At 54.1% G+C, this 13,500-nt stretch overlaps 2 protein-coding genes across 10 annotated transcripts in view; both read left to right on the forward strand.

The window, feature by feature from the left end:
* The first annotated feature begins 8,904 nt into the window (after positions 1 to 8,904).
* Positions 8,905 to 9,218, forward strand: MYMX (myomixer, myoblast fusion factor). Its single transcript, XM_019483018.2, has one exon. The coding sequence runs from the start codon at positions 9,014 to 9,016 to the stop codon at positions 9,203 to 9,205; it is 192 nt and encodes a 63-aa protein (XP_019338563.1). The 5' UTR covers positions 8,905 to 9,013; the 3' UTR covers positions 9,206 to 9,218.
* Positions 9,219 to 9,257: 39 nt separating this feature from the next.
* LOC102559868 (uncharacterized) overlaps positions 9,258 to 13,500 on the forward strand; it is a 38,194-nt gene continuing 33,951 nt past the window's right edge. For all 9 annotated transcript variants that reach the window (XM_014597978.3, XM_019483013.2, XM_059716843.1 and 6 more), the window contains exon 1: positions 9,258 to 9,987. In XM_014597978.3, coding sequence (XP_014453464.1) covers positions 9,565 to 9,987 — 423 coding nt within the window. In that variant the 5' untranslated portion in view covers positions 9,258 to 9,564. The remainder of the gene's footprint in view (positions 9,988 to 13,500) is intronic.

Raw genomic sequence — 13,500 nt, forward strand, 5'->3', positions numbered from 1 at the left:
GCCACTGATTGTGACCCCTGACCTGATTTGTGCCTTTTCCCAACATGCCTCCTATCATAGGCTGATGGCACCATTCATGAGGGCACTCTGCTGTCCCCTGCCCTTCTCCCTCCTGCTCCAGCTGCCTCTTTCTCTAGTGTCTCTGCAAAAACAGTGAGGTCACGGGACAGAGGCCACCATTTCAGCCCAGACAGCCTCATCACCACCTTCCGACCCTGCTCCCTGAGTCCTGCTCCTGCTGTGTCTGTCCCAAGCTTGCTCAAGTGGCACCTGGAGCCTGAGTACTTTCTGCCCTGCTGGAGCAGCTTTAGAGCCAGCCTTGAGAAAAGCAGGTCAGACTCTGACCTGGGCACATCAGACATGCTAAACCCTGCTGCACTGGCCCTTTAAACATGTCTTCACCAATGCCACAGGCCAGAAGCCTGCTCCCTGCCCCCAGGAAGAGACAGTGGGTCACTTCCTTTTGCTGAACGCAGGACACAGGCTGGCTCTATCCCTTGGGTCCATGCACGATCTGTGGTCTGTGACCTCATTCTTACTCAGCAGGAAGAGGAGGTTGGGCCCAGTTTGGGAGGCTCTCCACATGCGCCCTGTTCCGGTCACCCCACCCCCAGCAGCAGGCACAGGAATGGGCACACTGGTCTGGAGCAGCCATCTGCTCCACTGGATGATGGGGGGCGCTCGCTCCAGAGCTGTTGGATGTGTCACCGCACAGGCATTCAACATGTGCTGTTCTGCAGAGTGAGATGCATGGGCTTCCGGCCCTCGCTGGCAAGAGCCCAGCTCTGCACATTCCCAGCAAGACCCCCTGGGGAGGATCATAGGCCCTGCCCTTGCACCTTCCCTCAGTGGCTCTCCAAACTCTTGGAAACCATGAAAGGAATCCAGCCTCCCACTCTTCCATGAGGCAGGGAAGAAACCTCCTCCTTCTGCCCCATTTGTTATAGCTCATAGCTCTGAATTAGGCTTATGAAGTGATGTGATTTACCAAAGTAACCTTGAATTTCTGGTTAGCTCACTTCAAGGGCTTCATGTTTTTCAAGGACACTTGATGGAAGTGGTAAACAGGTATGTGTGTGTGTGTAAGAGAGAGACAGAGATATAGTTGCATCTAGGGTAAGTGAGCAGACCAACTAGATGTAGTGACATTGGACTGGGCTGACTTAGGCAACATTATGGATGAGCTAAACATGGTCAAACCAGAGAATGGGCTCTGTGTGGTAGGCTCCTCATTAAACTACAGATCACTTGGTGGGGAATTTTGATTATTTGAGCAAGAGGGTGGGTGGTTAGAAAAGAGAGAGGCCCTAACCAAGAAAGGAGAAGCCAGATGATGAACAGGAAGTTGGCTGCAGGTGTGAGAGGGAGTCACCAGCATTCAGAGGTGAGGCTGAACAGTGGGAGTGAGCCCCTCAGAGGACTCCGACCTAAGTCAAAGAGCACTCAAGAGTGGTGAGATAAATGAGACCGCAAAATGCGTGCAAGCAGCTGAGCAGAGAGATCCCATTTATTAGAAGGGGTAACACAGAGAGAGCCTGTGTCGATATAATGTGCTGGAGAGGCCAGGAAAAGAAACTATACTGAAGCCTGTTTTGACCAAGCTGGTAGCTGCCTGGCAGCATCCTGAGAGGTTGCTCAACCTGGCCTTTGCAACATGTTTGGATTAGTGTGATAGTGATTGATAAGAGGCTTTTGCAAACACTTAAACCTTAGTATTCTAGAAGTGAAAGCTAAGGGTAGGTCTGGTTTGTTCTTAAACAAGCCAGGTAGCATGCACAAAGAAACAAACAGCTCAGGAATGGGCAGCTTTGACCTAAGCTTAATGTGCAGAGCAAGGTTTGTCTGCTGCTGACCGAAAGTCACTGGAGCTGGTAGCCATGCTATGATCACAAGCCTTGGAGCAAGAGAGACACCAGCTCTGACTGGGAAAGCAGAAGAGAGGCCCCCTTCTCTCTTGCTCAGTCTGCAGGTCACTGAGAAGATGGTACTACAGAAAAATCCAGATGTTGTTGTGGTGATAGCCATAAAAATTCAAGTGAGAAAGGTGGCAGTGTCCAATGGAAAAGCCAGGTGTCTGAGTGAGTGGGCAGAGCTGGAGGATAGAGACTTGGAGACCAAGGGAGGCACAGATCACTTGACCTTGAAATAGAGAACCTGTGTCAGAAAGGGCTAGAGTTGATAGGTGGGAACAGGCTCTGGTTATCTCTTGCCTTTCTGGTGACATAGTCTAAATGGCTGCCTCCCTGTAGTGATGGGAATGATACAGGTGTATTTGCAAATGCTTTTGGGATGAGCTGTCAATTAAATGAGGTGGCTGACAAGGACCAGAGGCCATAACTGTTGCCCCCCCAAACCTGTTCCCCCACTGCCCCAAGTGACAAAGAAGGTGCCAGCAGCCTTTACCTGCAGGTCTGAGGAGGCCCCTGGCTCTTCTGAATCCTGTAAACAAGTTCAGTTGGAAATGTTCACCCTGACTCCTGAGGCATGTTTTTGAGGGAAGGAAGCGGGGGGGATCACAGAAAGGGGGCTGTGGCTTACATCAAAGTTGCAGTGCAAATGAGCAGTTGCAACAGAAATGCAAAACAGCAGGGGAATACCAAATAAGGAAGAGGTTTGTGAGTTCTTGAGTCTGGGGCACTTCTATAAATTTGTTTTCCTTGACCTAAAATCTTAGTAGCCTGAGACCCAAAGGAGAGGTGTGCACTGCAGAGAAGAGGTGGATGCTATTGCAGACAGCTGGTCTGGGACAGTGCCCTGCTAATTGTACAAGTACAAATGCAGTGGGGGTATGTTTCATCCACACCATTGAATTCATACCTCCCTCTCTGCATATTTTGTTTTACAAAGTCCTATGTGAGAGGTAGATTGAAGTCCCTATGATGCATCTGATCACCTTGTAGGTAGCTGGAGTCAATATGGGCATCAGAAAATGTCTAGGGGGCTGACAGTGGAGTTATTGAAGGAAGTGTGTCAGAAGCAACAAGATTAACCCCAGGGAGCTGAGAAGCTAACTTGCCAAGGCCAGGCTCAGTGGACCAGAGCCAAATCACTGCCTACCCTTAGCTGCATCTGTGGTCAAAGTTCCTGAGGCATGTCTGAACAGTGCAGAAGTTCAAAGCGCCTCTGCGGGGAAAAAGGAAGTGGAAAGACCACTGATAATCTCATGATACACACCAAAGAACAGAAAAAGTTCCAGTGAAGCAACTACTTGGGGGAAAATGTAGAGAAGAGAGATAGGGAGAGTGTCCCCTTAAGCTATGGATATATGATGGTGAATCAAGATGTGGTTGAAGCTGAGGAGCGTGTAAGGGAGGAAGGGGACTTGATTTGGGCAGAAGTGAAGAGATTTCTTCCCCCTCCTCCCCCCAAGCCTGGGACAGGGGCTTTCATCTCCCAAAGGCCTTGCAATGATGAGAGCTACACTGCTGAGGCCAGACTTCTGGTGGTCAACCAGTCAGAAGTGCTGGGGTGGCAATAGTAAATGAAGGCCCCATAAATACTACCTGTGTGTGCCTCTTCTGTGAGGTGAGGAAGTTAATACATGGACATAAGACCAATCCTATAATGCTGTCATGAAGCAGTATACTGATGTTACCATAGGAATGCTCTACTGACTGCAAGGATCAGTGTTGAAATCGGCAGTAACAGCAGACATGCTATCTCGGAGAGGATGCAAGAGCTCCATTGGGGTACTCAGGATGTTTTCCCACTCTGTTCTTTTGAAGAAGAGAGATAAGTGGGAATTCTGGGAATTCGTCTATGCCGCTTATGAGTTCTGTTTGCAATGGATGATTCTCAGTGTGCCCCTGCCTTAGGCACTGTACTCCAGTTGAGCATCAGTCAGCCCTCTTGGCTGGGTTCTCTTGTGTTCTCTTCCTGGTGAGGACCTCAGGAGGTAAGCAAATGGAGAGTTGAATCCACCCCCAGCTCTGTCATTGACTTGCTGTGTGATCTTCAGCAAGTCCCCACACCTCTGGGGGCCTCTCTTTGCCCAGCTAAAGACAAAGATAAGAATCCTGATCTTCCTGAAGCAGGAAAGAGCTGTTGAGAGTTAAGAAACTGTTAAGAGATTTAAACTGTTGGACTGCTCAGGCCTCTAGGAGGAAAGGAAGTACCATCACCAGAATATAGAGCTTGGAAGGTCCTCCCAGACCATCAAACCCAGTCCCCCCCGCATTTAGGGGCAACTAGTTTTCCAGCCAGTATTGCTACTCCTGACCCCAGGAGTCCAGCAAACAAACCCTGCTCTGCTTTATCTCCAGCCCCTCTGGTATTCTGCCAACCTCTCTTCATGCAAGCACCTTGCTCAGACTGGAGCAGGTTGCCATCAGGGCATTTCTGAGTTCATCTGCTCTTGTTCGCTCCCACTCATCACACTCATTGCACCCATGCCAACTGATTTCCACAGGCTGCAGTCACTGGAGGTACTTTGTTCCAAGGGGCCTCTCTCCCACTCTGCATATCTCTACAGGTTTGGTAACCTGCATACACAACACACCTAGGAATGTGCTGGAGTGCCAGCTTTCTTGGCTGCTGCCACTCATTCTCCCAGGATGACGTGGGAACCATCAGCATGGCGAAGTGGCAGGGAGGCAGGGTCACACTTGCTCAGGCAGGGAGCTCAGTGTGCATTGGCAAGCAGGGGGGTGTAGGCATCCCTGGCATGCTAAACAAGGTCTGTGTCCTGTCACGAGTGCCTTGCAGTATAGATTTGTACTGGCTTCTTCTGTTCCTCTCTATGCCACCCCACCTTGGTCTAACACCAGCCAGCAAACCTGTTATGGGAACGTTATTCCCAGTGCTGTGCTGACGGTAATGGGGAAATTGAGGTACAGAGGAAATGACTCATCTGTGCTCAACACTTGGAGCTATCTATAACTTGGGAGCACTGCCTCTTTCCCCATGTGTTCTAATCGCTGTCTCTGCTGTACACAGGGAAAATTTGCCTGCTGGTAGAGCCTGAAACCCTAATGCAGCTGCAGCAGACAGCTTTGGCTGCTGCATACTGAGGGTCAAGTGGGGCTCTTGCTCTGCTTGTGTAGCTATACTGAAGTTCATGGGGATGCAACTGAGAGCAAGGTTGGGTTTGAAGCATATGCTGCATGGTACAGGCAGGCATGTGCCCTGTCAGCAAGCATGCTCAGGGCACATGCATAGGAGAGCCAGATTTCTCTCCAGCCATAGGACACAGGAAGCCTGGCTGGGCCAGGAGCCTCTAGGAAGCATGTCCCAGGAGGCTTACGTCATTGCTGACCCTTGCAACTCTTGATCTGGAGCAGAGCTGCTGAATGGCTGTTCCTGATTTAGGAGCATGATGTCTCTTGTGCTGGGCCTGGGCCAGCCCCCTCATCCTCATTCATCCTCAGTGCCCCGTGAGAAAGCTGCAGGGCTGGGAAAGGTCATCCTGGCTGAGCTCACTTATGCAGGTTTCAGATCATCCAGGCAGTGGACAGGATGCATTGGGACTGGACTGGAGATGGAAAATCAGCGGTTTTTGTTCTTGATGCCCTGCGCTCTGCTTCGTGGAGTGGCGAGAGTGAAGCTGACAGCCTGCCATCATTCTGCTGCCTATTCCCACCCCCTCAAGACTCTTAAAACAAGCCCAGTGCATTCACAGGCTCCAAGCGCATTTGCCAGACTTTTCAGGAGTTGTGCAGTCCAGGAGAGGTTGGCAGATCCATGGCATTCACTAGAGACCAATGGGAGAGGGACACTGTGGGCAAGGGAAGCAACCTGTAAAATCTGGGCTACATGAGACCAGTTTAGGGGAAGCTGTGAGGATGAAGGGGACATCTACCCCCAGACTCAGCTAAAGGCAAATGAGATGCCAGGCAAGAAGGGCTGAAGTTCAGAATAGGAACAAGTAGTGCTGGGGGTCAAAATGGCCCTAGAGACCCCTCCCTGGATGGCTTATCCCACCAGAAATGACTGTCCTACAAAAGGGGGAAGAAGAGAACACCAAACCTCATCTCAGGCCTGAAGGAAAGATGGAGAGGGGTGGTGGCTGGGCTGACTTTTTCCAGGGAGGAGAAGACTCTGCAGGGAGATCTGTGATTTAGCTCCATGCTCAAAGGGCTCAAGCAAGTCAGTAGAGAGAAACCACCCCCCTGGGAAGCAGGGTGTGGGGCATAAACCTGGGAAGCCTATGGGGAACCTGGTAGAGCATCTCTCAGGAGGGTAATGAGCAAACTGGGCCAATTCCCAGAGCAGGCAACTGGAGACAAGACAGGCTGTCTGATCTGCATCTTGGATAGATGGCACTAAGGGAACAGTAGATGGTGGCATTCTGGTAAATGCTGAAGAAGTGCCTGTGAGGGGTTAGAGGTGACAGAGATACTATCATTAATTTCTTCCCCAGACATATCTTCCTGTGTCTAAGAGCCTACACGGTTAGCATGGGTAAGGCACGCCATCAGCTGTGACCAATAGCACACAAGGAAGCAATGTGGCCAGCATCACATCCAGCCATCTCTGACATGACCACCCAAATGACCAGATACCCATTTACAGCTGGGCCAACAGGGAAGGCCTTTGGCACAAATTTGGAGCAAGGCTTGCACTCATGACATTGGACCCTTACTGAGACACCTTCCCGCACTACCCCACCCCTCTCCTGGGAAGTATTGTTGCTCTCATTGGCCTTGTGTTCAAATCTGTAGGAGCGTGAGGGATTCACCCATCACCTCCATCAGCTGGTTTTGCCTTCTCGGAGCTTGCCCTCCAACAACTCACCTGAGTACAACCGTAACTTCCTCTCTACACCTGTGCCTTCAAAGGGTTCTTGAACTAATCCCAAACCTACAGGGACAACAGCAGCTGAGGGACTATGTAGCTGAGTAGAGCCTCATCATTTCATATCACTCTACAAACAAGTGGCTTATTCAGTTGGTAGAACCCATAACAACTGATGGGTAAACTCTCCTGGAGGGAAGGCACAGACAAGGTAAGTCACTAAGGGCCAGCCAGCTTAAAATAGAGGCTAGGATCCCCAGCAGCCTACCAATCACACCCTCTGCTTACAGCACAGCTTGAAGGCCCCAGCTTGGCTTTGACATGATAGCTATAGCCATCATGCAAGGAAGCCTCTGGAGGCACAGTGAAACTGGTTAACAACTCCTGTGATGGACTGTGGTCCATTGTTCCTGCTGTCTCTGCTGCTGCTGAGCCCCTCATCCCCTGGCCAAGGTCAGCCTGAGGTGCTGGTGGCTGCACTCTCCTTTCTGCCGGGTTTCTTCTAGGCTGATATACAAGTGTCCACGTAATTGGGCTGCATTACTGTTCCCAAGGGAAGCAGCAGGCAGACAAGGGCAGCATAGCAGTTGCTGTCAAGGGGGTGGGTATGGCTATATTTTTAACCCGGCCGCCTGTTCAGTGGGGTTTCAATAGGGCCTTGTACTGAAACAGGAGCCTGTGCCACGGCTGCTGCCAGGCCATGTCATTGTGTGGTGCAGATGTTTCTGTGCTCCCCCTCCCTTGTCCCTAGCCTCCTTGCATGTGCCGGGAGCCAATGTTGCTGTCTGGACAGATGGGGTCGGGGGGTCGAGTCCTATCACTTACATCGAGCATGTGTCTCCCGCAGGGGGTGGAGGGTGGGGGTTTAAAGGGCCAGCTGGTGGGGAAGGGAGTTTTGCTGTTTCTCATTGCTGGGGACATCACTCCTATTTGTGCTGGAAGCTGATCCGTCAGTCAGGGAGAGCTGAGCAGCGACGGCTCCTTTCGAGAACAGATCCAGGGACATCTTCTGAGCAACCCTGGAGGAGGAAGCATCCCAAGACCATAGGAGCCGCTAGGGTAACCTGAGTCCTCACTGAAGGCTACTTTCCATCTGCGCTCCCTGTGGAGCCCAGAGGTCAGGGTCACAGCCCAGGACCAAACTGGTCTGGGGGGAAGGGCACTCTCCTCCAGTGGCCTTTGGCCTCCTTGATACCAAGGACATGGAGATGCTGCAGGCAGGGGCTGTCTGAGGAGAAGATGCTGTGTCCCTCCGTGACATTAACCCCATGCAGGGCTAACCACGGAGCTAAGATCTGAGTAGGGACACAACAGGTGGAGTGTGAGGGACAAGAGGAGAGGGGTTAGCTGGGGATAGAAGGTGAGCACCAGGCTCCGGAGGGGGAAGTAGAACGTTGCTGCTACACATGAAATTCAACCCTCGGCCAGATGCCGTTCCTGGGGTGCCACATGGGGCTGCTTAAGGGAGGGCAGCGTTTCCCGGGAGAGCAGGCCTCAAAGCTACGGCGGGGGCACGGGGCACGTGCTGCTTCTCAGCCCTTATCAAAAAGGGGCCATCTGTTTCCCTGCCTTTCCTAGATCTTTCTCCGGCTGGCTTGGAGAGCGACAGCTGCCGGAGCAAGGAAGCCTGTTGCTGAGCTTGTGGTAAGGCCAAGTCCCACATGCACACCAGGATAGCTCCCCTCTGCCCCACTCCTCTTGCAGAGCTCTCCCTGCTTCTGCCCAGAACCCCCCGGGGAACTCTCCTGACCCCCTGCTCCCTTCCTTATCCCATGGGAGCCGCCTCAGTCCCGCTCCATCCCACCCCAGCTCCTCCTCACAGCAAAGCCTTCCACCCCTCGCCCCACAGCCCAGGGGCAGCTCCCGAGGAAGCGAACCCTCATCCTCTCATTCAGGTGGTCCTTCAGGACCTGCGGTTACGCCGCAGCGCAGCTCTGCCTCTGCTGCGGAGGGACAGCGCCCCCCTCCCCATGCGCTGCACTGGGGGCATGAGGCGGAGGGGGCAGGAGGAGGTGGGGGAGCCCCCCCGTTGCCATGGCGCCCGCAGAACTTTGGGGCGGCGGGAAGCCAGGCGCATCCCGCGGGCCGGGGCGCACGGCGCTGCAGGTGGAGCCGGGCGCGCTTGGAAGCCGCCTCTCCCCGCACAGCCCCGCCGCATGACCTCATGCTAAAGCACTCCCGGCCGGGGCCGGGGCCGGGGCCGGGGGAGGAGGAACTGCTCCCCCCTCCCAACCTTCCTCCCTCCCTCCGTCCCGCCCGCAGGCAGCGCCCCGAGCGCAGTATGCCCGCGCCGCTGCTCCCGCTGCTGCTACTGCTGCGCACGCTGGGCGTCCGCCTGCTGCTCCTGGCCCGCCAGCGCCTCCTGCCGCTGCTCCGGCGCCTGCGGGCCCGCCTGGGCTCCCGGGAGTCCCGCGAGGCGCTGCTCGCCTGCCTGCTCTGCATCCTCAACCTCCGCAAGAAGGTAGACGACTGAGACCTGCAGCGCCGAGCACCCGCCTCCCGCTCCCCCCCGCACTTTCCCACTCCCCCTCCCTGGAGGGGCGCTGCCCTCTGGCTGGAGGATGGGGCTCCCTCCTGCCTGGTGACAGCCCCCCCCAGCCCAGCCATGGCAGCCGTGTGAGGGAGCCCCCCTCGCAAGCCCTGCTGCTGCCCCCCAGGAGGGCTGGGAGTGAGTTGGGCAGAGCCGAGGAGGAGGTGCTTCCGTGGGGAGCGCTGGGGGCTTCTTGGCCTCCCGAGCAAGTTGGACCGCAGTCCCTTGCCATCTCCTCACCTCTTGGCAGCCACTAGCCCTGGCACTTTGGGGGGCCCCCAGGCAGCCGATGCTGGGGGAGGATGTCTGGCAGCACGGTGAGGAAGGTCCAGCCCTTCACCATCAGCACCAAGCTCTCGCTGCCCAAGTGTGCCGCCGACTGCCCCGGAGACCCATGCCCTGATGTCGCCATGGCTGCCCTGGATAATCGCGGTCTGCGCCACAACCTCAATGAGCGCGTCTCCCTCTACCTGGCCCAGAGCCAGGCGGCCCCAGGGCCCCCTGAAGGCAGGGTCCAGAGCACCAGCCCCATGGAGGAAGGGGTCACGGATGAGGACCGGCTCAACCGCAACTCACTCGCCCGCTCCATCAAGAAGATCACGCTGTCCAACTGGCATGGGGAGCCGGGCCCTGGTGAGGATGGGGTGGCCAGGGACCCTGCCCATGCCAGCTGCCAGAGGAACCACAACAACAACAACAGCCGACCAGGGAAAGCTCCCTTCAAGGTAAGGGCTCCTGGCTCCTTTTCCCTGCCTGTTGGTTCCTTTGCTTGTGCTCTGCATCCGATCCTGCCTTCTGCCTCTCTGCGTTCCACCCAGCCTAGACCTAGCTCCTGGTTTCTGTGCTCTGCTTTGGGAATCTCTGTCAGCCTCAAGGAGTAGGTATGCCAGCAGGAACGCATGTGTGTGCTCATGTGGGTTTTGGGGGGAGCATAGGGCAAGGGCTGTAGCTGCTTCTCTAGCCTCCTGGTGAAGGAACCCAGCCTCCCCCTGCGCACCCAGTCCATAGAAGCAACTGTTCCCCCGCTAAGGGTCTCTTCTCCCAACACCTGGGAGGGGGAATTTTGAGAGAACCCTTCCCTCAGGGCTTAAACTGAATTAAAAACTCCACTTCTGAGTGCTAGCTGCAGAGTGTCCCACTCTGAGTTGCTGCGATGACCACACACCTCTCACCGTTTAATAAGGAGTTGCTCTCTCTTCCTCCCCATTTTACAGCTGGGGAAACTGAGGGGCAGTGAGTCACCTCTTGCCACACAGTGGGGTAGCCCCTGACTGTCAGTCCCCTGCTCTTGCCATTAGACAACCAAACCCTGCCAGAGGTAGGAAAAGAACCCAGGAGTCCCCAAACCCTGTCTCCCCTAGTCAGACCATGAGAACATGCTGCTTTCTTTTCATCCCTTGGTCCTTGGTCTCAGAAAATTCCCTTGCTGGGTTGGGGCTGGTGTAGAGAGAAGGCATCTGAGATCTCACTAGGGTTGGAGAAGGCAAGCAGGAACTCCCTGTGACTTAACCTCAACCCACAACAGCTGGCTTCACGGTGGGGCAGGCTGGAAGAGGAGAGCCTATGATCGTCAAAACCTCCCAGCTTTGGTGCTGGTAAAGGCCAGACATGGTCTCATGCAAGCCTCTGGTGAGCTCAGTGCAGAGGCAGATCACTGCCGAACAGCCTGGCTGAGCTGTCCCCAGATCCAGCCACAGCAAAAGCATTCCCAGCAACCCTTTGCCTTTTTTTTAAAGGATGGGACATACAGATTTTTTTTTTGGTTGTTGTGTGGGAGTTTCGAGCTTGAGTGGCAGGGTCAACCCCTTCCTGTCTGTATATCATGAAGGGTGGGGCTGAAAAGGAAGGGAGGCCTGTAAAACTAAGCTTTGTAAAAGGGGAATAGAGAGCTTGGGACAGATCGGGGCATGTTGGATGGAGGAATATGATGTAGTGGGGTGGTAACTGTTTCTTGGACAGAGAACTATACTATCCTGACAGGGTGATAATCTGGCTGGAAGACAAGGGGAGCAGCAAGCTGACATGCTTGCTCCTGACCTGCAGCATCCACCCAGCTATCCCAGTTCTGGGTTCCCCACACCCATCTCTGCCAACACCCCTCACTCCTGCAGCTCCTCTCATGTTCTTTTGTCAGCTTCCCCATGAAGCTCTGCTTGTACACCTCAGTTTTACATATGCCCTTCACCCTGCTATTGCAGTCCTGGGCCTCTCCTGAGTGAAAACTGACTTGCCAAATCAGTGTGGGGTTTTGTGATGCAAAGAAGCATTGTCTGGGGTGTAAGCTGAGGCCAGTGAACTCATATTACTTGCGAGTGAAATCAGGGTTGCAGTCCAGGTTTTAAGCAGTGAGCAACCAACACATTACCTCACTATGCTAGCTTCTACACCCCAAGAAAAGAGTGCTCTAAGTTGACTTCGAGTCCTTGTCCGTGTGTGTGGGTGTGTGTGTGTGTGTTCATTTCCCTCCACTGAGCTGTTGGGGTAGTTCGCACTGGAGCAGTGAAAGTCCAGCCAGCCTTGGACACCGACCTCTCCTTTGCAACCTCCAATCCCCAAAGCAACACAAGGCCCAACTTAGTTTTTCCCTTTCACGTGCGCTCCCAGCTAGTCCCTGCTGGTTGTCAGAGGAGCTGGGGGAGCAGCTGTGCTGCTCTGCAGCCCTAGCAGAGCTGCTTTGCAGGAAGGATGAGGTCATTTCATGCTGACAGCCCTGTTTTCCTGTGGGTGATGGATTGCAAGGCACAGCATGTAAATAAAATGCCTGTGTCACCTGCAGGCTTATCTCCCAACACCGAGGGCTGGGTGGGGAAGGGCCCTGCCTGCCACAGCAGGGATAGGAGACATACTCTCAAGTTGCTTCCTAGCTCCCTGCACTTGGTACAGCAATAGCTGCTCAGTGTCTTTAACTACCTGCCGTTCCATGAACGGGCAGTGTGACTTATAAGCATGAGCTGAGCTGAGCCCAAACCCTCCTGCCTGATGTGATCAGCTGTTGTCTTTGCTTGGCTCTTCAGTGAAGGTGAGACAGACCATCCTTTCTGGCTGCCTGACCTCATTTCAGAAGGGTTTCTGGCCTGGGCAGCCCATAGTGTGCATGTAGCCTAGTGGTCAGGGATTCGGTAGTGGGGACTACCAGGCATTGTGAAGTCTGGTGTCTGCTAATGTTCACAGCTTAGAGCTTAGGATGCCCTGACAGGGCCAATGCAGCACAATAGCCACCACCCTAAGGGCCCCATTCAACCTGTCTCAGTCTTGGGAGGAACCGCTTTGAAGTCACAGAACCTTCTTATGGGAGGGGACATGGTGTGCCAGGCTTGGTCCAGAATAGGTCTCGGAGGGCAGGGCCCTTTCCTGCACACACAAGTGTGGCTGAGAATTAGGATTCCTGGGTTGTCTTCCCAGCTCTGTCACAGATGTGAGATATGACCTTGAGGTACCTTTCTGTGCCTCAGCTTCCCTGACTGCTCAATGGGCCAATAACACTCCGCCACTTCCAACGGGGACTGTTGAGGAGCCTGAGCTAATATTCAAAGAGCATGTTGAGCCATACAGATGGCAAGAATGTTAGACTGGCGCAGTGCTGTGTCTTTGTTTTTCTTGAGGCAACAGGCTTAGGGGCAGGCCAGGGACTGCATGCAACCTACAAACTCTTTCTGCACTAGAAGTGAGCCCTTATGACACTGGTGGCTTCACTCACAGCCACTGTCCCCCGTACCAGAGGAGAAGGCAACCCCACAGGGCAGTGGGGTCCCACCTCTCTCTTAGCATGGTTGGGAATCTTGCGTGTGTTCAGTATCCTAGGAGCTGTGGATGTTAGTCCAAGCTTGCTCCCAAACACAGCTCACACACAGGGAAGAATCTAAACAATCTCACAGCCTCTGCCTTGAATTGAACTGGATTAACAACACTGTTCATTTCGGACCTTCTCCCCAGCTATGACTGCTCTTAGAGGTCCTCCCTCAGCCCTGCTCAGCCCACACTCTAGATCATGGGTGGCCAACCTGTGGCATATGTGCCAGAAGTGGCACAGGCAGCTTCTGCTTGTCCCATGCAGCAGTGAAAGGATTGGGAGCCCAGATAGGACAGGGAGCAGAAAGCAGAGCAGCAGATTGGATGGGAAGCACACAGCAGGGAGCAGAAAGCAAAGCAATTGAACTGGCAGGGAAAGAGATCAGAATGGCACTTGGGAAGTGTGTGATGCCTAACCTGTAGCACGCCTGCCAAAAAGGTTCGTCCCC

The sequence above is a fragment of the Alligator mississippiensis genome, chromosome 1 (genome assembly GCF_030867095.1).
Source record: "Alligator mississippiensis isolate rAllMis1 chromosome 1, rAllMis1, whole genome shotgun sequence".
NCBI lineage: Eukaryota > Metazoa > Chordata > Crocodylia > Alligatoridae > Alligator > Alligator mississippiensis.

What these genes read in the sequence shown, in the direction of transcription:
- MYMX (XM_019483018.2), top strand. Translation starts at nt 9,014, where the DNA reads ATGCCCGCGCCGCTGCTCCCGCTGCTGCTACTGCTGCGCACGCTGGGC.